The sequence below is a fragment of the Podarcis melisellensis genome (assembly GCF_964234715.1).
Source record: "Podarcis melisellensis genome assembly, chromosome: 9".
NCBI classification, from domain to species: domain Eukaryota; kingdom Metazoa; phylum Chordata; class Lepidosauria; order Squamata; family Lacertidae; genus Podarcis; species Podarcis melisellensis.
Window position 1 is genome coordinate 39,852,193 of NC_138541.1, and position 20,078 is coordinate 39,872,270.

Sequence of the window (20,078 nt, forward strand, 5' to 3'; positions counted from 1 at the left end):
AGTAGAGTAGAGGGAATGTTCCAAACTCAATATGAAAGAATGGTAGTTTCACAATGCACTAGTGATGATCCACAAGCAAGACCAGGTCATTTAGAATAAATAATATAGAGCAAAATTTGAATGATGTTCTAAACAACCTGATTGTGCTTTTTTCTGGTGTTTGCTTCAAATCCAGCTTGTTCTTCACTTCAAAAAATTACTGTCACCTAATTTGTGTAACATGTACCTTGCATAGCGTCTGCTACAACATTAATAAGACTAACTGGTTCTTTTGAAGGAAGCCTGCAGCCCCTGATTTCTTAAGCAGCCCTATGCTTTCTTTCTTAAAAGAAAGAAAATGTTTCTCACAGCACTACTGAGGAAAAGAAAGGAAAAACCCAAATAAACAAACAATTAAAAAAACCAAAATATAGTCATGTTTCAAAGAACCAAACTAAACACATTTACTTAAGTTTCTCCCAAACAGAAGACCCCCACCACCATATACCACATGGCAAATGCCTTTTGAAAATGAGGTATTTCAAAGTCATTTTGTGATACGTTTTGGGTGAAAGGGGTGTTCAAGCTGGTCAAAGAAAAAAGTCAAACATTTCAGTGGGTTACACGTTTTTTAGTGTTGCAAGAATTAGCCTCAAGATGTTTCACAAAGATTTGCACAGTTTGTTATTAACATCAAAGAGAGTATACCGTTGTTCATTGAGATCCCGAATCCAGAAGAGAACTGATCTATCATAGCAAAAGGCATGAAATAAACAACCATTCTGTTTGTAGCAAAAGTAGGAAGAACAAACAAAACACGAGGCATTATCCTAACCAAACACATCACATCTAACTGTGATTAAGTTTAGAAAACAGTTACCAACATAGGTTTTTGTTGTTAAGGTTTCCTCAAGATCTAACAAGATTAAAGCTATGGGAATTTTAGCCACTTGTGAAACCAATTCTGTAACATGGCAATTGATTTTAATCAGTTGTGATGGATTCAGGTTACTGTATATTGACCTTTACCAAATGAGATTTTATTATATTACAGGAAACATTCTGTAAATACAAACAGACCCAGGGGTCAGGAACATACCATCTCTATAGTTTGGCTTGATGCTAGTACAAAATTCTCATGTTTATACTTTACACTGTAATTTCTAAAAACAGGAACAAAGGCAATGTTAACTGCCTCGTTATTTGCTGCCTACCTGGCCACAGAAGCAACAATATCCACATAGAAACTACACATGATCTTATCGCAAGGGCTCAGCTGCTTCTGGGAAGTTCCAAACAAAGCAGGAATGATTTGAAGTTCTACAGAAGTAAAAAGGTGGAACTGACAGGTATGCAAAAGCCGAAATTAATCATGGGAACAGGAGTTCTGATTGCTGGTCAGAGTCATTGCAACTACATTCTTAGAGTCTCGCACTATCACATAATAGAAACTTTCAGACAAAAATGAAATAGGGTACATTCAGATGTGGTGATTAATGCATTTTCCTGATAATACTCGTGCTTTTATCCCAGATTCAAATGTTCCTTTTAAGCTGTATCACCTGTTATGTTGTAAAACAGTGGCTTTTTGATCAATATATCACCATGTCACACTAAATTTAAATGTCATCACATGAAATTACAATGCATGCAATTTTTCCAGGTTAATGGGGTTGCAATGTTTTGTTTTGTTTTCTGGAAGCAAATAACCTGCTGGATTCTTCTAGTTTTCCAGAATTGACTTTTATGTTGTGTGAAAGATCACATGTTGGCATCTGTCTGTCTTGGGAGACAATGGAGGAGTTGGGAGTGAGGTCCAACTGTTGGAAGGTTGCAGGACCTGCTGTTGCTCTAGACATGTTTTGTTGCAGCTGGGGCAGATGACGGCATCTGGTTGTGCTACTGCAGATGCACCATGGCGTTTCTTCTCTCTGGACGCCCCCCAGCAGTCATTCCTCCTTTGGTCACTGCTATGGCTACATGGTCTGACTGTCTGTCTGCAGGCACTGCTGTTGTCTGCAAGGGATTCACACATGGCAGGGTAGATGTTGTCACATTTGCAGACATCTTTGTGATACAGTTGGTCTGCCAATGGGCCTGGTGCCTGAAGCTGGCTTCCCATAGAGCACATCCTTGGGGATCCTGCCATCTTCTGTAGACATGACCAAGCCTGAATAGACGTTGTTGAGACAGTTGTGTGAACATGCTGGGCGATACGGCCTTGGGATAGCACATATTTGTTTGAAACTCTGCCCTGCCATGTGATACCCAAAATCCTCCTGCCACAGGGCATTTGTAAGGCATTGAGGTGCTGTGCCTGATGGCTGTAAGTTGCCTACGGTTCACTTCCATAAAGCAGTGAGCTCAACACGCAAGCCTGGTAGACCTTCATCTTGGTATTGGACATTAGCATCACATTTTCCCATACCCTTCTGGAGAGCCAAGCCATTGCCACAGCTGCCTTGCCGATGCGCTTTTCTAGCTCAGCATCAATGGAGATGTCACAGGTTATGGTGGAGCCCAGGTAAACAAAATCACCTACCGTCTCAAGTGTCTGGCCACTAATGCTGACGCATGGAGTGCTGGCGACACCCTCACCCAGAATGATGGTCTTTGTCAGGCTGATGGTAAGGCCACTTCCCTAATGTTGCCCTGCCTGATAATTTCCATGCTGGACATCTTTGGGAGAAGAAAAGCCTAAGGAGTAAACCCTACACAAATCCAGAGTGGAGTCTCTGAGATGGTTGGATGGCATCTTGTACGTCTTCTTCTGGAAATTCCTGCAGCCTAGTTGGTGCCAAACGTATTGCTCTGCTCTCCTTTGGGCCATATCAGTCAGGCTGAGAAGACAGTCCTGTCATCTGTCCAGGACCTCCAAACACACTGCCAAGGCTTGCACCCCCAGGGTGGTCACTTTGGTGCTGCTAACATTGAGGGATGCTTGACTTCACCCCCAGAGGCGCATTCCATTGTCTCTCAAGATAGACGAATGCCAACAATATCCCTCAGATTCAAAATGTGGCTATGTAGGACTGGGAGCCATTTAGATATTACAAGTGGGGCCCCACATCCAAATGTGTATCCCTAATATGCATACTGTTACCTAAGCCTGTGGGTGAGGGAGCTGTTGCCTCCACCCTCTGTGGAGAGGTGGGCTCCTCCCATGGTTAAAGTGTGCCTTTTTTGACAAACTAAGGTTCTGGTTTCCTCAGAAAAGCTGTAGTTTCTCTCTCCCCCCCCCCCCATCTCCTCTGCTGCTCATCCAGCCTTTTTCCTCCCCTCCACCTCTGCTCTTGGTTTTTGCTTTTTCTTCCCCTCCTTTTTTATCTTTGTCTTTCCTCTCTCGCTTGAGCTATGCCTCATCCATCGTCTTCCAAAGCTACATTTAAAATCTTGCATTTCTCCACTGATTTCTTATAGGCAGGCCTCACTTCTGTTCCTGGAGAAATTTTAAAATATGTGTACCCAGAAATTACTTCTCTAAATCATGAGATAGTTCTCTTTGCTTTTTTAAAATATCTAATGCATCTCTTTCTCCACCCTCTTTTGCTGTTTCGACTCTCTTCTTTGTGCTTCTTGCCTTTTCTTTCAGCTAGGCTGCTGGCATCTTGAAGATTACCAGGAGGCTGCGACTGTGCATCTTGTTCTTCAGCTACTTCCATTCAACTGCCCAATTTCATCTCTCCTTTCTCCTTCAGCAGATGCTCAGTGTTCCATAGCTACTAAGCAGCTCAACCCTTATGAGGCTGTTTGTTTGTTTGTTTGTTTGCTTGTATTACCCTCTCAAGTTCAATTTCTGAACATGTTCTTCTGCAAGTATCTTTGTTTCCCTCAGGCATGCTGGCTACTTCCTTCTTGTTGTTCAGTGGCCCCATTTCGGATCAAGCTCAGCATTAGAAGAAGTGGTGGTAAAAATAAATGAATGCACGTTGGGCTGGGATGATACATGAACACAGTTTGCCATGTGTGGGAAAAGGTATAAAGAATGATTTTCCTAAATGCCGACTTTCTCCCTTTTGGTTGCCCATATTAATGAGGGCAAACCAAGTTCAAAACAGAGCAAATAAAAAGTCTAAATCTCTTCAGAAGAACTTCTAGATCCTATCCTGCAAACTGTTTCTCTCCAAGAGCCAATTCCCAAGTTAAAGCAGGCAGACTCCCACATTTCCATTCTAAATATTCCCTCAGTGTGCTTTAATCAAAATTATCCAAATTTATTCTTATTTATGTTTATTACTATTTAGCAGCAGGCTGTTTCTATTCTCTTACCACAACGCCTAAGGGAATTTCCATAATGTCAAACTACACCCCTTACAAAGCCATATTTGTAACAGACCGTTTCAATAACAGATTATCTCATTGAATTTTAATAATCACATGCATATTTACTAAGAGCCTTGTTTAAAAAAACCATGAAAGATGAAAAAAAATAATTTTTGAGAGAATGCTGTTAGCATTGAGCTTAGGAAAGCACCATACATTTTCACCACACACATGCACAGAGATTAAAGAACCACAGATCTCTGCAATCAAGAAGTTGGAAATCCCAGTTAACAGCACCTTGTTTCAAAATGAACAAACACAGAGACAATCTGCTGATTCAGGCAGGTAAGGGCAATATGAAGCAAATGTTGTGCTCAACTGATGTATAGAAATGCAAAACAAAATTACTGCATTTAACAGAGAAAGTGAAATATATTTGCAAACTAGAAATCATAAGAAGGGCCTTCACTGACTACCACTTTTCTAGGTGACCAGCACTACTAGCTCCAATTAAAGCTGCTTAGACAAGCTGTCAATGGAAAAACACTGAGCAAATAATTTCCCCAAGTACTAAAATTTACACAGCAAAAGGTATGATAAAAATTGTACCTCCTATCAACTAGGTTATTTAAATAATACAATATCCCCCCACTTTTTTTGTTCATAGGTACACCTGCTGATTACACAGTAACATTAAACCACGATTGCATGATCTCAGGCAGTTATGCAGCCTAATTTATTTCTAACCTGGTTTGTGTGAACACAACTCCCACCATGTTCAGTATTTAAAATTGGCGTATGTGTCTGATGCAACACCTTTCTTCATCTAGAATGCATAGTATACACACACAGAACAGAAAAATAAGATACCTGAGCAACAACTCAGGCATGATTCCATTCAGACTCAGTCCTCAAAAACGTACAATTCCTATTCAAATACCAACAATTAACTCATGACTGCATTTGCTGTAAGATGTTCTTCATGTCCCTTACACAAACCCCCACAATGACACATTTTTGGCTGTAGAACAGAAACAAAGATCATGACTAGGTACCCACCTATTTCACTATTTTCAGGAACTGCTGCTTCATATTCAGTACGGCTGAACGAAATAATCTCTGCCTGTGCTTCCGAATAGACGGCCAAAAGTGCAGTCGCTGTTCTAGCTGGGACTCCTTGATCAGAAGCCACTATCAGGAGGTGTGAAACGAGGCCTTCATGAGGTACAGGTTCTCGAAGAAAAACTTCTCCCGTGCTTGGGCCCATCTGAAACATGGTTTGTGGTTTCAGGAACCTAAAATTCACAACTCCATTTAGTCCTAGGTCAACATCGCTGGCTCTCACAGTAGCCAATGTCTGATTTATAGGTGTGTGAGAAGATACATGAACAATGACAGGATTCTGTAGGAAAAAGGGACTATTGTCATTGAGATCCTCAATATGCATAATTACAGTAACACTCGTGCTTCTTGGTCCGAGGATGCCAGAGTCTGTTGCCAAAGCCTTAAATACATACTGAGATTTTAATTCCCGGTCCAGCAGTTTGGTAGTAAATATCACACCAGTAATCCTGTCAATGGTGAAGGCTCCAAGGATGTCCTCTGTGAGAGAGTATGTGACCTCACCATTTGGACCCTCATCTGCATCTTCTGCAAAAAGTTCAAGAACTGCTGACCGTTCTCCGATATCTTCTCTCACTGACACTTGATACTGGTTTCTTGCAAACAAGGGACTGTTGTCATTTTCATCCAGGACTTTGATATGCAGTTGGGTCACCGAGCTTTTTGGTGGACTGCCCAAGTCGAAACACTCAATAACCAGGGTAAAGTTACTGTCAGTTTCTCTGTCTAAGCTGCAAGTGGTGAAGAGGTCTCCTGACGTTTTGTGTAATGCAAAGTATCCTCTAACATTTCCACCTTTAAAATGGAGCAAACATTAAAGAAAAAGAACACATTGGTTGAGCATTCTCTTTAAAGGACCACTTAAAAAAAACAACACCAATCCACCTGATAGTAAAATTTTTGCAACTATGGGCCCCAGGTATGCTTTCCTGATACCTGCATTTCATTTAAATCAGGTCACGGTAGTAGATCCAAAGCACCACCTGAATTTAAATAGCAACTATTCTGCCAAATGGATTCTCTTCCCCTCTGTCCTCCTCAAATCAAACTTGCAAGATCTATTGCTTCTGAGCAAAGTACTCTTTTGCCAACTTCAGTTACACAATGGAATCTACAAAAATTGTTAACAAAAGAAGTTATTTATTTTTGACTTGCTACTCTACCAAAAGTTTACCTATGGGAAGCAAAGATGTTTAGTGTTGTAATATCTATATCTATCGTTTCTTATATTCTGGGTTGTTACTGTTTATGCTTTGGCTACTAGGGACCCTTATAGTTATTTTTCCTTATCCAGACAAGAAGAACACCACCCCTCCTCATTGCAGGCCTATTTCCCATTTTGTTCAACCATGCCACTGCAAGATAAATACCATGTGGGGGGGGGGAAATATTTAAATAATAAAATAAATTAAAACCTCTAAAGAGATCAGAAAATATTACACTGCGACATTTTTAATATTCAGAGTATAAAGCAATTCAGCCTACCAATGATGTGATATTGCACAGTCCCATTACCACCAGCGTCCTTGTCTACAGCCAACACAGTTGATACTGTTGAAGGCTCTTGGTTCTCCATAATTTGGATCTCAGAAACTGGAAGGATGAACTTGGGAGCGTGGTCATTTTCATCCAGTACTCTGAAGATTACTGTCGCTGTACTGGATAAAATGGGAGTTCCACTGTCTTGAACCAGCACTAAATAGAAAAGCACATTTGAAAGCTAGTCAGGGGTTCCTTTACCTTTACCTTTTATACAAAAGCAAGGTACAGTAGACTGCCTACCAACAACGTAAGAACAACAAACTTTGCATGCTGTTCCTCCTAAGACACAACACAACTTTATGTTTCTGAACACATTGCACTGCTTTTGTTTCATTAAATTTTGTTGCCCTGGCGTAGAGACAATAAGTAACAACTTCTATTAAAATCTCAGGGTTTTTTTTAAAAAACCACACTGATTTACTTGCAAATTTTGTGCAACACCCATTAAACTGAAGTAGATTCTTACCTTTAATAGTGAATTTATCTTGAGCCTCCCTGTCAAGCGAGGTGACTGTTGTAATCTCTCCAGTATCTGGGTTTATTTGAAAAGTTTCATATCCAGGACCTGGTAAAATTTCATACTGGAGTAGAGAATTGATTCCTTAAAATACAATGGGAAAACCAATAAATCATCTAAGTGTATCAAACCTCAGTATTAATAGTCCAGGTACTGGCTTACTAGCTATTTTCCTATGGAAATATTTTGGTAACTGAATTCATTATTACTTGTATAGAATCCCTTGTATAAAACAAAAAAAGCTCAGCACAGCTTTAGTAATGAACTGAAAGACAAACATAAACCTATTTATAAAAATCTGGAGAACTCTTGCTGGCTCGCACCAAGAACTTGTGTGAGTCTAGTGCGAGTTTTTTCTTGCCAAGTTATACTGCATTAGACATCATTCCTAATTCTCCAAATATTAAAAGGTGCTTGCCATGTAGCTCCTCAGGTGACCATCTAAGAAACCCCTACCTAATCAGGCAAAGCCAATGTTGTAGTTTTATGCAATACAAACCAGAATACAGTAAACAACACAGGGTTACTGGTGTACAAGATCTAGTAATATGGAAATCTCAGTAAGTCAGAAGTACCCAGTAAGGAGAACATTTATGTGTATGCCCTAACCAATTTAAGAGAGTAAGAGGGAATTCATACAAGTCTCATTTATCTCTTAATGGAGGGAAACTGTAGCTCTGAGATAGAGCACATGTTTTGCATGAATTCCCAGGACCTTTATTTAAAAAGCACCAGGTAGATAAGGAGGTGAACGACCCCTGCCTAAATTCAGCTGCAGCCACTCAGAGAAGCCAATATTGGGTAGGCAACCAATATTGGGCTAGGCGACCTACTCTGTATACAACAGCTTTCCAAGTCGTTATGGACATGTAGCCCCTGTATTTCTGCATTGCCCACAAGCAGCAGAAGCAGCCTTAATAAACAACCTCATACTAAAAATAGGGTAGTTTAAATACACTATTCTTATCACATTATGAGGTGATATTTTTAACTACTTTGTGGTGAAGCCAACTGAAAATTGGCTATGGGACACATGGTGTTGGCAACTACAATAAGAATCACAAGCCAAACATACCGTTTGTTTGTTTGTTTGTTTGTTTGATTGATTGATTGCACTTACGTTCCACCTTTTTCTCCAAGGATCTCAAGGTGGTTCTCCCCTCATTTAATCTTGCCCCCTCAATTCCACTACAGATTCAGTCTTTCAGCCTACACATGAACCTCAGCATGAAAAGACTGATAACTCTGATCTAGAATGCACTTGTCATCATCCAGCAAATGCCCAGCCACCCAAAGGAGGTGTGTTTCACTACTTGAGAACCCTGCCTTCTTGATTGTTATTTGTGCACTTTACTTAAGAATGGGGTAGCTGCAACTACAGTTTATGTGGCGTTCCGTAATACTTCGTTACCATGCAAAATCAATACCACTCTCCTCAGTGCTGCGGGAGAAAATGTTGTTTATGAACTTTAGCAGCTGTTTGCTTCTTGCTATAGCTGTATGCCTTCTGTAGTGGGAACTCTGTTTCCCATTCGCATCCTTTATTGCTTCAGAATAAATTGTTCCCATATTTCTTGTGGTTTCAGTGCTCTCCCGAGGAAAGCATGGCACCATTTTCATAACGTGCTATACAGCAAAATAACTGGTGCTATTAAGTATAATGGATTTAATCCTACATTTTGCAGAGAGGATAACAAGTATGCATCTCAAGTTATTGTATATGACTTGCAGCTAGGTAAAAGTTAAATATTTGTCTGTATTATAGATACAGACAGACAGACAGATTCAGTTTGGGGACCAGCTTGCTAAGCGCTACACGGGGTTTGAGGTTTTCCAAGGGAGATACTAAGAAACCCCACCTCTTGCAAAGTACAAAATGGCACAATTAGGCCATTTTAGATTCTGGATTCAATGCAGCTTACTGATATGGTGGGGGTTCCTCTTTGGAAGTTAATTTGAATTGCCTCACTCAAAAACTGGTAAGTCAGCAATGCTGTGTCTGGGACCTGCCTATTCTTTTAATTGAGACCCTGGAGACCTGTCCAAAATGTTGCCCTGATGAAACCACCGCCAGTGCATCTCTTTGTACTCAAGCCTCCATCTTTTAAGTAGTCTTGCTTATACTGCTGTAGTTAATAGCAACATTAAAAACAATGCAATATGATGATCTGGAACCACACAGGTCCACCAGGTAGCTGCTCCACTTTAAGGTTACTTGTACATAACTTACGATCCAAGTCTATGTATAAATTTGTGGCGATTGTGGTGATTTGCCTCCAGGGGAGTGTTTTTATTCTATTATCTCTGCAAGCATATTTTGGAACTCTGCAAAGCATGACTTTGGAACTCTTCACAGATAGCGCTATTTCATGGAACCCCAAGAGCAAATTCCTAGGTCCTTCCTGGATTCTTGTAATAGCATCACCACACAACTTAAACTTAAATCTTTAAACTTAAATCCCACTAAAATTCGTGGGACATTAACAGATGCAACCGATCCTGTAAACTTGAATTTTGGTAGTATTTTTGCTTAGGGAAAATTCCACAGGAGCTGAACCTCTCCTTTTACTTCTAACGTTAGTATTTGGGGAACATTAAAATGCAAAGGAAGTGTTTGTGCTGTTACTTTTTATGTTTAGAAAAGGTTCGCTCCTGTAGGTCACAATCTCTTTTTAGCTATAATGGAGAGAGAAAAAACAGATGCTGGGATTACAGCGCCCCACTCTGGCCAAATAATATTAATGCATGTTTTCAATTTCTATTAAACGTGTCACTTATTTAAAAAAATGCTTTTGAGATAGAAAAAAATAAATGGCCAAGAAGAGTGCTCCTCAAAACACTAAATACTCAGTTATGCTTGGAAATCTATTCAAAGGTTGATGTCAAAATACTGTGAATTTGTCAATTTTTTGTAGAAAGCAAACTACCTGAATCTTTATCTATGGCTTCAACTTTAATGACAACTGCTCCTGGATCTTCATTTTCACAGATGAAAGATTCATATAGAGATCTGGTAAACACTGGAACTTCGTCATTCACATCGACAACAATTATTGTCAGACTCTGAGTTGCAGACAGAGCTGGGGTACCATTATCGAGGGCCACAACGGTCAGGTTGTAATATTCTTGGTGTTCATGATCCAATGCAAAGGCGGTAGTTAGCAGTCCTGTTGTGAGAGGGAAAATTGTCGTAAGGATATAAAATTTCTCCCAATGCAGTTGGTGTTTCAGTAAAGCTTTTCTATGGCTCAGTTCAGCTCTCATGTCAAATCAATGGTTTGTGCAAACTATAGTTCAGATGCCAAACCAAGGTCTGAGTTGCTAAAGTACAGAGAAAACATTACCATAAAAAAGATTTGCCTTTGCCTGCTATATCCACAAGGAAAAAGACCCCTTTAAGGGATCACTTCCATTTTCATCAAACTGACACCCCCCCCCTTCCTTGAGCCACTCATTCTCCACTGCAGCAGAAGAGATATTACATAAGACTTTCTGCCTCAACTTCTCCAGGTCAGCTGGAAAAGCTGGCCTCAAGGGAACAAACACCTATGCCTTATTTTCACACACCCTGTGTGATACACTAGATAGCTCCCATATCCCTGCTGACCTTCTCCATTTGTAACCTGCTTTTTGTTTGCACAAATCAGAGCTCAAAGCATAGTTTGCAAATGTGCTTCAAACCATTGCTTCCGATTCTGGATTGTGGGCCAAGTGCTGCTAAATAAATTACTAGTATGTGCCTTTTCCCTTACAGAGGTGCTTAACTTGCCTGTTTGCTTCTTTCCTTGACACTTTGTCACTGGGCCTGAGACTGACACTCAATGGGACCATGCATTTCTACACTCCTTTAATATATGTTAAATTCTGTGTGGAAGCTGGTGAATGTTTACAAGTTTCCACAACACTTTTGCTCTATGTTCAATCAAAAAGTTGCTTTCAAGAGTTCATTAAAAAAAAAAAAAGGAGATGGAAAGAATTCCCAGTGCGACTTCTATGGGCTAACTTAGCCCTTTTTACCCTTACCTGCAGTTTTATCTATTACAAATGGGTGGTCTTCATTATTCGAGAGAAGATGGTATGTGACTTGTCCATTCCTTCCTTGGTCTGGATCCCGTGCAAGTATGTGATGCACTAATGAGCCTACCTCTGCGTCTTCTCTAACGTAGGAAAGAGGAGATGAAACAAAGCTAGGGTGGTTATCGTTGACATCTAAAATGATGACTTTTGCTGTCAATGAACTCTGCCTGCGATCAGTCAAGTTTGCAGCCTGATCTGTTGCCGACACTGTCAGGACAACAAATGGAGTCATCTCTCGGTCAAGGGGAACTGCTGTGATTAAGCTACCGTAAGAGGGGTGAATGAGAAAGGGATTTTCAGAGAAGTCATTCCCGTGTATAGAATACTGAAGGTTGCTGTTTAAAAAACTTCCATCTCCATCTTTTGCATTAAACGTGTACACCAAGGTGCCAACGGGCACATTCTCCTCTATCCCAATTACAACAAAGTCATCCTGGAAAGATGGTGAGTGGTCGTTTTCATCTTTGACATCAATACTGAGGAAAAAAGTATTATTCTGTGGAGAACTATTCAGGTATTCGTTCACAACAACTCTAAGGAAGTAGTGAGATGCTGTTTCAAAATCAAGTTCCTTGGAAAGAAACAGATCCCCAGTAACACTGCTGATTTCAAATGGAGCATCATAATCTTCTTCAAATATGCTAAAATGCTGTTTTCTGTTGGAATATGGGTGCTGATGAGGTAATTTTAGAGAGCCCAGCATTTGCGCAGGCCTAAAATTTTCTGGTAGGACAAAATGTCTGATGTTTGGGGAGGGAACAGATCTCCCTTGGGGAAGTGGGATTACCTGAAACAAAAGAACAAAGTTTGAAAAGCGAAACAAGCAAATAGCACTAATACTCCTCTTATTTATTGAAAATATACTTTCCTTTTTCTAGGACATTCATTGTTCTCAGCCTGAGCACATGTACTTCAGCTAATGCTAATATACCTCAGGAATTCAACAAGCAGCACAAGTGCTTACACTTAGAAGAGGCTTCTTGTTGACGCCCATTCCTCAGCCACAAATTTATCATTCCCTAATAGCCGAAAGAGTTCCTGTGCTTGTAAGAATACAGCTCACACAAAACACGATAAATGGTTTAATCTATCAATTGATTTTTCAGAAAGGTTATCAAATCACAGCAGGAATTGCTTTGGTGCAAATCTTTCTAACCGTCTCAAGCACTTCCAAGAATCATAACCCAACAGTCGCATAATCAGGAAAAACTACTAGAGGATTCTTTAAAACTAACTAAAGTTACCTTCTTTTTGGCAATGTGCTATGAATCTTATATTTATCTGGCAACAGAGGTCTTGATGAAGGCCCATAATTGAGGAAGGAATATTGGAAAAAGGAGGCTGCACCATTTCAAAAACAAATTAAAAGTGGCAAACTACAAAAGGTGCAAATCTCCTTAATACTATGCAATCTTGTGCATAACTTGCACAGTACTCACTGTGCAAACCACAAATGTTATCTCAACACAGTGTGTGTGTGTGTGTGTGTGTGTGTTACAGTGCTCCTACTAAAAAACTTAAATTAAAGGTATTTATTCAAACTTCATAAGGTATGGTCTTTCTACACAGGGCCAGCAAGACTCCTTTACTGAAGCTAATCAGTAAGTATATCCCCTGACAGAATAGCAACTGTGGTTTGAAATGCACCAGGTTAAATCATGTTCAACACTGCCTGCATTTGCACAATTCCAATTTGCCACTTTTGTCTGGTCATAATGGTACAAACCAACAACAATGATGATAAGTGAGTGTATTCAGAAAAGCAATCTCAAGAGGTTCCCAAGGTTTGGTTCAGAGGACAGTAAGTTCTCTTTAAAAAGTCTCTGATCAGGCCAACAGTGTCAGGCAAAGGAACAATCTGATAAAGACAGAGAGTTGGATCCCATCTAAATTATTCATAATTAGGTCCCATTGATCACAAGCTGTAATTGATTACAATGAAATTTATTTCACATTGCTTCCAATGGGACCTAAGTACAAATAACTTAGTTTGCAACCCAGACACACACACACGTGTGTGTGTTTCAGAGTGTTTGCAAGTTTCCCACTAATTTCTCTTTTTTAAAAAGTGTATTGCCTTTCTCACTTTCACTGATGGCTTCCGCTTAATGAGGCAGAAATGTCTGGCACGACATTTGCAGTTCCTATATTTAAAATTGAGTAAAACATTTTCCCTTTCCAGTATTGGCTCAGCAGAGAAATATATGGATTGTGGGGGGAGAGGGTGCTCCAGGCATGTTCTAACTGGTTTGTGCTCCAGATACTTCAAGAAAACCATGCCTGTTTTAAATCAATACCTCCACAGTGATGACTACTTGTCCTTGAAGAGGAGGGACTCCCTGATCAGCTGCAGTGATTGCCATTTGGTAGCTTGAACGCCAATTGTACAAAAGAGCTTCAGTGGTCCTTAACTCTCCACTGCTGCTGTCAATCTGAAAATGGCCTAAACTTTCCCCTGAAAAAGATAACAAAACTATTAATATACTTGCACATTAAGAAGTGCTATAGAAACAGTACATCACAGAACAAACCTAAGTCCTGAGGTGGTATCAACAAAGTAGTCCCGTTAGTTCGATTTTTGGCTGCACAGTAGAACTGCCCCTCATATTACCCTCCATATGCATCCCCTAAATGTGTTATGGGGGCAGAACTGGGGAGGTGGAGAAAAGTTGCAGGAGAACTTCTATCACAGAAACGAACATCCTTGTGCTAACAGAACTACTTTGTCGAATACAATCCTGAGTGGCTGCAACAGATGCCTTCAATAAACACTGGGTGTATACTGAAGATAGAACAGATTGGTTACGCTGCATAACTATCAATATAAATGCCCATGTGTATACTTACGGACCATAAAACAAGATGAGAAACAATTCTGGTGAAAAAGTGGCACAAAAACTACATAAAAATAGTTTCTGGTAACCAGAGCAGAACAAAAAACCTGACAACGGGGATAAAATATAATTTAATGCAACCATTCTGCACTTGCGGTACATTTTGCAACAATTCCCAAATATTGATTCTGCTCTATTAAATATTTTCATAAATAATCTCCTGCTAAATGCTGAGTTTAGGCTATCGGCATCAACTGACACCTACAACTTTTCTTCAGTCTGCGAGAGAACAATTATTGTCAGAAAACCTCCACTAAACAAGAGATGGGAGCCAGTAAACCAGTGCAGCATGTTCTGAAAGTCCCTGGCTGCAAAAGCTAGAGTGAACTGAACTTCCCCCCAAGCCCCTTATGGATGTACAGTACTTCTGTCTCTTGTCCTAATAGGAAGTACATGCACAGTTCAATGGACAAGATGCAAGGATCACAGCTGTAGAACACAGGAAGAAATGATCCAGAGAAGCTGCAACAAGGTGTGCTTGCATTTGCCCCTGCAAAGGCACTGTAAGAGCCACTTCAAAATCCTTGTGTAGCATCCATATGGATTTTAGGCCCTCTGGAAACACAGAGGATGTGGTAACAGCTTTGTTGGCCTTACCAAATATCAAGGGACGTGGCCTGAAGAGCAGACAGGATGCCTGAGGGAGGCCTTCATTATAAACCTTTAAGTGCCAGGCAAAAATGTTCCTCTTCAGCCAACCTTTTGGCTGATTAACACCTGATACTCTTTTAAATGCGTTGTGAGAGTGGGGAGGTATTTGTTTTTGTTTTTACTATGTATTTTTGTGTTTTTTATCTTGACTTTTTTATGCTGTGAACCACCCTGAGATCTATGGATGAAGGCCGGTATACAAATTTAATAAATAACGATAATAATAACATCCTACTGCCCAAGGACTCTGCAACACATGCCTAAGTCAAAACCATTTTACTCGCCTAACCCAGAGTCCAAATCAGAAGGAAAAGTGAATGGTAATTGTCAGTGAGTTACGTTTATCATGAAGAACAATGGATATTTCTCCCTTTTTTAACTTAAGGGCCAGAGGGATTTCTTGATGCCTGCACCCAAGAATAAAAACAGGAAGACGCAGCACCAGTATCTGACAGCCCATTCCCTCAGGAGCCAAACAATAATGCTCTGCACCAGCTGTAGTTTCTGAACAGTGGTGCTATTTTATAGCATACCCTAACCCTAGTGGTTCAGGAAGGCAATCTCCAACTTCCATGGTTTACTTCCATGGAGAGGCCCAGAAAACAGGTTTCACGTATCCAGTTTCTCACAATTAGGAATGAATGAGCTAGTCATTGTGGGGTTAGTGAAGTCTGGATTTCTTGCTTTCCCCCAAGATATCACATGCAGTATGTGAAAGTATGTTAGGCTACGAGTCTTCCTGGGAGGACTTTAGGAAGTAGTTACTGTTCTTTCTCTGTTAAGGAAAAGAGGTAATTTGGTTTTCATGGTACTTTAGTTTGAGTTCATTCACCAACAAATAATTATGACAAGTATAAGCTGACTCTGGGATGCAAATTGGAGCTACGTTGAACCGTAACAGTTGAGAAATGTAAAATTCATCTGTATTAAGATTGCATTATTCTCTACCAGTTTTAAATTCAGGGACACAAATTATTCTCGATTCAAACGGGCTAATAATCACAACTTTGCTAAGAAAAAAAGCCAACATTTAAGGATAAATAACAATGAAATTTGAATGCGAATAGTGTAAAAAAATGGTTGTTTCAAAAATGAAGTTCGGCCATGTGTTTAATGTTGCAGAAGTGAAGAGTCGTGTTTCAAAATGTATCAAGCAGTGTTAGAAACTGAGATATGAAAGCTAGGAGCTAAATGGCACCTCAAACCTAAGTTATGGGCACAACAACGGAATGTCTAGGCACACTTTTTTATAACAAGAATACAAAGCTGAAAATGAATGAACTGCAGCTAAAATGTTATGTTCATTTTTCACATGGTCTGGTCCTTTCCCTGCCCATCCCCCTAATATTATTCAGGGTGTCTCTTCTCCAGTCTTCAGAGAGTAGCTGGAAGTGGAGAGGCAGAAAAAGCTCCTCCTTTCCTTCCACTCTGCAGTTTTAATCCAAAATCTTGCGTACTACTGCACTCAGAGCTCTGAAACTGCTCGCGCTAATGAAATTCCCTGCTGCAAAATGCACCTAGAACAATGAGAATTTCGAACACTGGTATCTAGGCATGCATTTTAATAGGCTATAGCCTAACTCATAAGGCAGCAATAAAATATTGGTCTGTTAAGTTTCCATGGGACTTTTTTTTTAAAGTTTCCTCCTTTTGCTCTTTTTAATAAGGACTGTAAAAAGCTGGAGGCTCTGTCACTATTTTATGTTCAATGACTCCAGAATAAATGTGCAGTGCATGATCACAGATTGTTAGCACTAGAGAGGGTCATTTTAGACCTGCAATTTTGTAATTTTGTTTTATAAATAAGCCAAAACTAGGACCTAGTAAAAGGAAAGAACACTTCAGGATTAGACCAGCATACGGCTTTCAGAGTCCAGTGTCCTGTTCTCAAAGTGACCAACCAGAAGACTGTGGGAAGCCAATGAGCAGGACATGATTGCAAACACAGTTTTGCTGCAGAATTCTCTCCAGCAAACATTCGACCCAACAAAGGATGAAATAGGATCTACACAAGCCCCCATTGTTTGCTCACATTATCTTTTGATCCCTGTCCCAGACTGTCATGGTCAATTCCTATAGGAAGAAGATTTCCAGTTAGTCATGGGAAAGGAAAGGTCATTTTCCCACTGGGACGGTGAAAGCATCTGCCTATAACAGATGAAATCCTAAACTACACTGAACATGTTTTACTTAGTGTTACCAACTTAATCCTGGGTGTGCTAAATGAGTGCTTTCGATTAAGAATTCTAAATGCAACAAAAACAAGCATGGAAGGATAAAAAGGTAGAGAGAGCTACTCCCGATATTACAAAGATCATGAAAGCATGAAGAGAGAAATGTCAATAATAATAAGTTTGAAAATCAGACATTTTTCAGACATTAAACTCTCACATTTAAAACTGAATATACCTCATAATAAACAGGCAGCATGCCACATGTGATGGAGAGATGTGGGAATTCCACTTAATAAACTTGAATCAGCGTTTGATTCAGAAAAGAGAAGTTTCCAAGAGCAGCCAAGAACAGATCTTTGCCCTCAGTTTATGTTGTACGGTTACAACTTTGCCCAATGTATCTGGATATTGTGCACTTTCTCATCTCTACTTGAGAAGTAAGGTCTTTTTTACCTGAGGACAATGAATATAACACGATCCCACTGTTCCCAGAATCAAGGTCCTTGGCAAACATGGTGGCAACCAGGGTTCCTGCTGGTTGCCCTTCCAAAACCTAATAGCAAGCAGATGGATTAAAATTAGACTTTCCACAGAAGAAAGACCAACTAAATTAATACACATTAAAGAAAGGTTCAAAACTAAAGCGCTAAAAGGGACTGGCAGAGTGCAAATGGAAAGGCTTTTTAATGGGCATCCAGACCCATTAAATGGGCTATTAGAGGGTGGGAGAATGGGCAGTTCAAAAAGAACATTTGGGCAGTTCAAAATTCCAAGTCATGCAGAAGTTGCATTACGTTAGGCAATGTGAGGAACTAATTGATAAAAATGTGAAAAGTAAATTAAGTAGTCTGGGTCCCCCAGACCCTGATCAAGCATTCCCATTCTGTGGGATAAGCAGCTGCATAGAACCAACATGTCTATGGGCTAGTAGCATATGCAGCAAATGTAAGCTACAGTAAACTGAAAATTAAGTTTAAACAGATTTTACCTCAATACAGATAGGTAGCCGTGTTGGTCTGCCATAGTCAAAACAAAAAAAATTCCTTCCAGTAGGTATCTGAAGAAGTGTGCATGCACACGAAAGCTCATACCAAGAACTAACTTAGTTGGTCTTTAAGGTGCTACTGGAAGGAATTTTTTTTGTTTTTACCTCAATAGTTTGATATATTAGAATCATGCTTGCCCTGATTATGTGCCAACTGTGCTTTTCAGCTGTTTCCCCATATTCTAACCACAAGATGGTGCTCAAAACAAATTTTTAAAAAATTATTATGTGCTGCAGTAAAGACACTATGAGGTTTAAAAGGCCTTTTTTTGCTTACATTGGTCTGTAAAACGCAAATTTAACACCTACACTGGTTGGAACATGCGTTTCATTTAAAAACAACTCTTTCACATTCTGTCACACATTAATAGCATTCATATGCGACACAAAGGTGCTTCTTCAATTTACACATGGATAAGAAAGGGATTTCGATCTGTTCAAACCTTGACATGTAGCTCTGCTCCAGACAGAAGCTGCGGGAAGCATGGGTGGTTGTCATTGAGATCGGTAACAGAGATATAGACTGTTATTGTGGCATTATGTTGCGGGACCCCGTGGTCAGTCACCAGAGCAATCAGGTAGTGGTGGGCCTGCTGTTCATAGTCTAATGCAACCCAGTTTATAATTTCACCTGGTGGGGGGGGGGGAGAAACAGTGATAAAAAAGAGGATTATGGGCTGCATATAACAGGGTTTAATAAGCTGTGCACGCTTTACAGCACACTCTGCCTTAACCACGTCAGTCACTTGATATGCACACTGCATACTATAGAAAGCCAAGAGAGATCCTGTCACTCAGCATATATTTGTGTACCCTGGGGTCATTATAACTTCGCTGGACTCCAAGTGACTCCACTTCACACAGAAACAGCTAACTTTAAAGCCAGATGGCTGCACTAAAGAAGCCAAAATATTTCCTTCTTCCAGCCAGCAGAAAAGAGCGAAAATTATTTTAGTTGTTAGCCAGCTGGACGAGACATCATATACCAGGGACTTCTCATCACAGACCCTTTGGGGGGACCAGCAAGCATTTTCTTCCCTTTGCTGTAGGGGCAGAGGATATTCTGCAGGCTTGCAGCCCCTTACCACGACCAGCTGGCCTTCTTTATCGCAGGATTTTGGGTGCTTCGTAAGAAATCCATTCCTATGGAACTGTGCTGTATTTCTTTGATCTCACACTATCTCTCTAAACCCAGCTATATTAGCCATTCTGCTTTCCTCGTTTTCCAGACGGCAAGCAGTGGAGAGTAGTCTCAGATTCCACATCTGTGTAGTACAAGGCCTCTCCCGCCAGCTAGCTCTGTCACTCGTGCCTGACTTTTTATTACACAAACCCTTCTGATTGATTTTCAACGTTTCATTTTATCTTGTTAAAATACCTGTCTTTGTTTATCCTGGGTTTTGGCATTCGATTCATCCAGCGACCTTCACCTCCTCAAATGCTAATCCTACATTTCACATAGAGTTGTGATACAAAATTATTAGACATTTTCACACCAATGTCCTTGAATTGTGTCCAAAGCCGCAAGAGTTCCAGCTACAGATATAGTACAGTGGAAGGGAGCAAGCAGTAGGTATAAATTGAGATCAGGGTAGATCCTTCACCAGGAAGAACAATGGAAAGTCAGTTGATAGCAACACAACAAACTGAAAGCCAGTGGATCAGTTAAAGGAGAAGAGATGTCAGGTATGGTAAGGATGGGATAGTATTAGGAAGAGAAAGATGTAGGCAGGTCCCAGGGCAGGCCTGGGAAGATACAAATGGAAGATTGCAAACATTTTAAGAAAATGTTTTAAGATGGGCATGAAAAAAGT

At 40.2% G+C, this 20,078-nt stretch overlaps 1 protein-coding gene across 1 annotated transcript in view; it reads right to left on the bottom strand.

Annotated features, from left to right (window-relative positions):
• The window catches only part of DCHS2 (dachsous cadherin-related 2), a 100,061-nt gene that overhangs the window by 15,980 nt on the left and 64,003 nt on the right, over window positions 1–20,078 (bottom strand). Inside the window, exons 6-13 of the mRNA XM_081925870.1 lie at window positions 18,708–18,895; window positions 17,673–17,772; window positions 13,798–13,955; window positions 11,447–12,287; window positions 10,351–10,590; window positions 7,373–7,507; window positions 6,850–7,059; window positions 5,302–6,159 (exon numbers count right to left, since the gene is read on the bottom strand). Of these exons, the coding sequence (XP_081781996.1) occupies window positions 5,302–6,159; window positions 6,850–7,059; window positions 7,373–7,507; window positions 10,351–10,590; window positions 11,447–12,287; window positions 13,798–13,955; window positions 17,673–17,772; window positions 18,708–18,895 (2,730 nt within the window). The remainder of the gene's footprint in view (window positions 1–5,301; window positions 6,160–6,849; window positions 7,060–7,372; window positions 7,508–10,350; window positions 10,591–11,446; window positions 12,288–13,797; window positions 13,956–17,672; window positions 17,773–18,707; window positions 18,896–20,078) is intronic.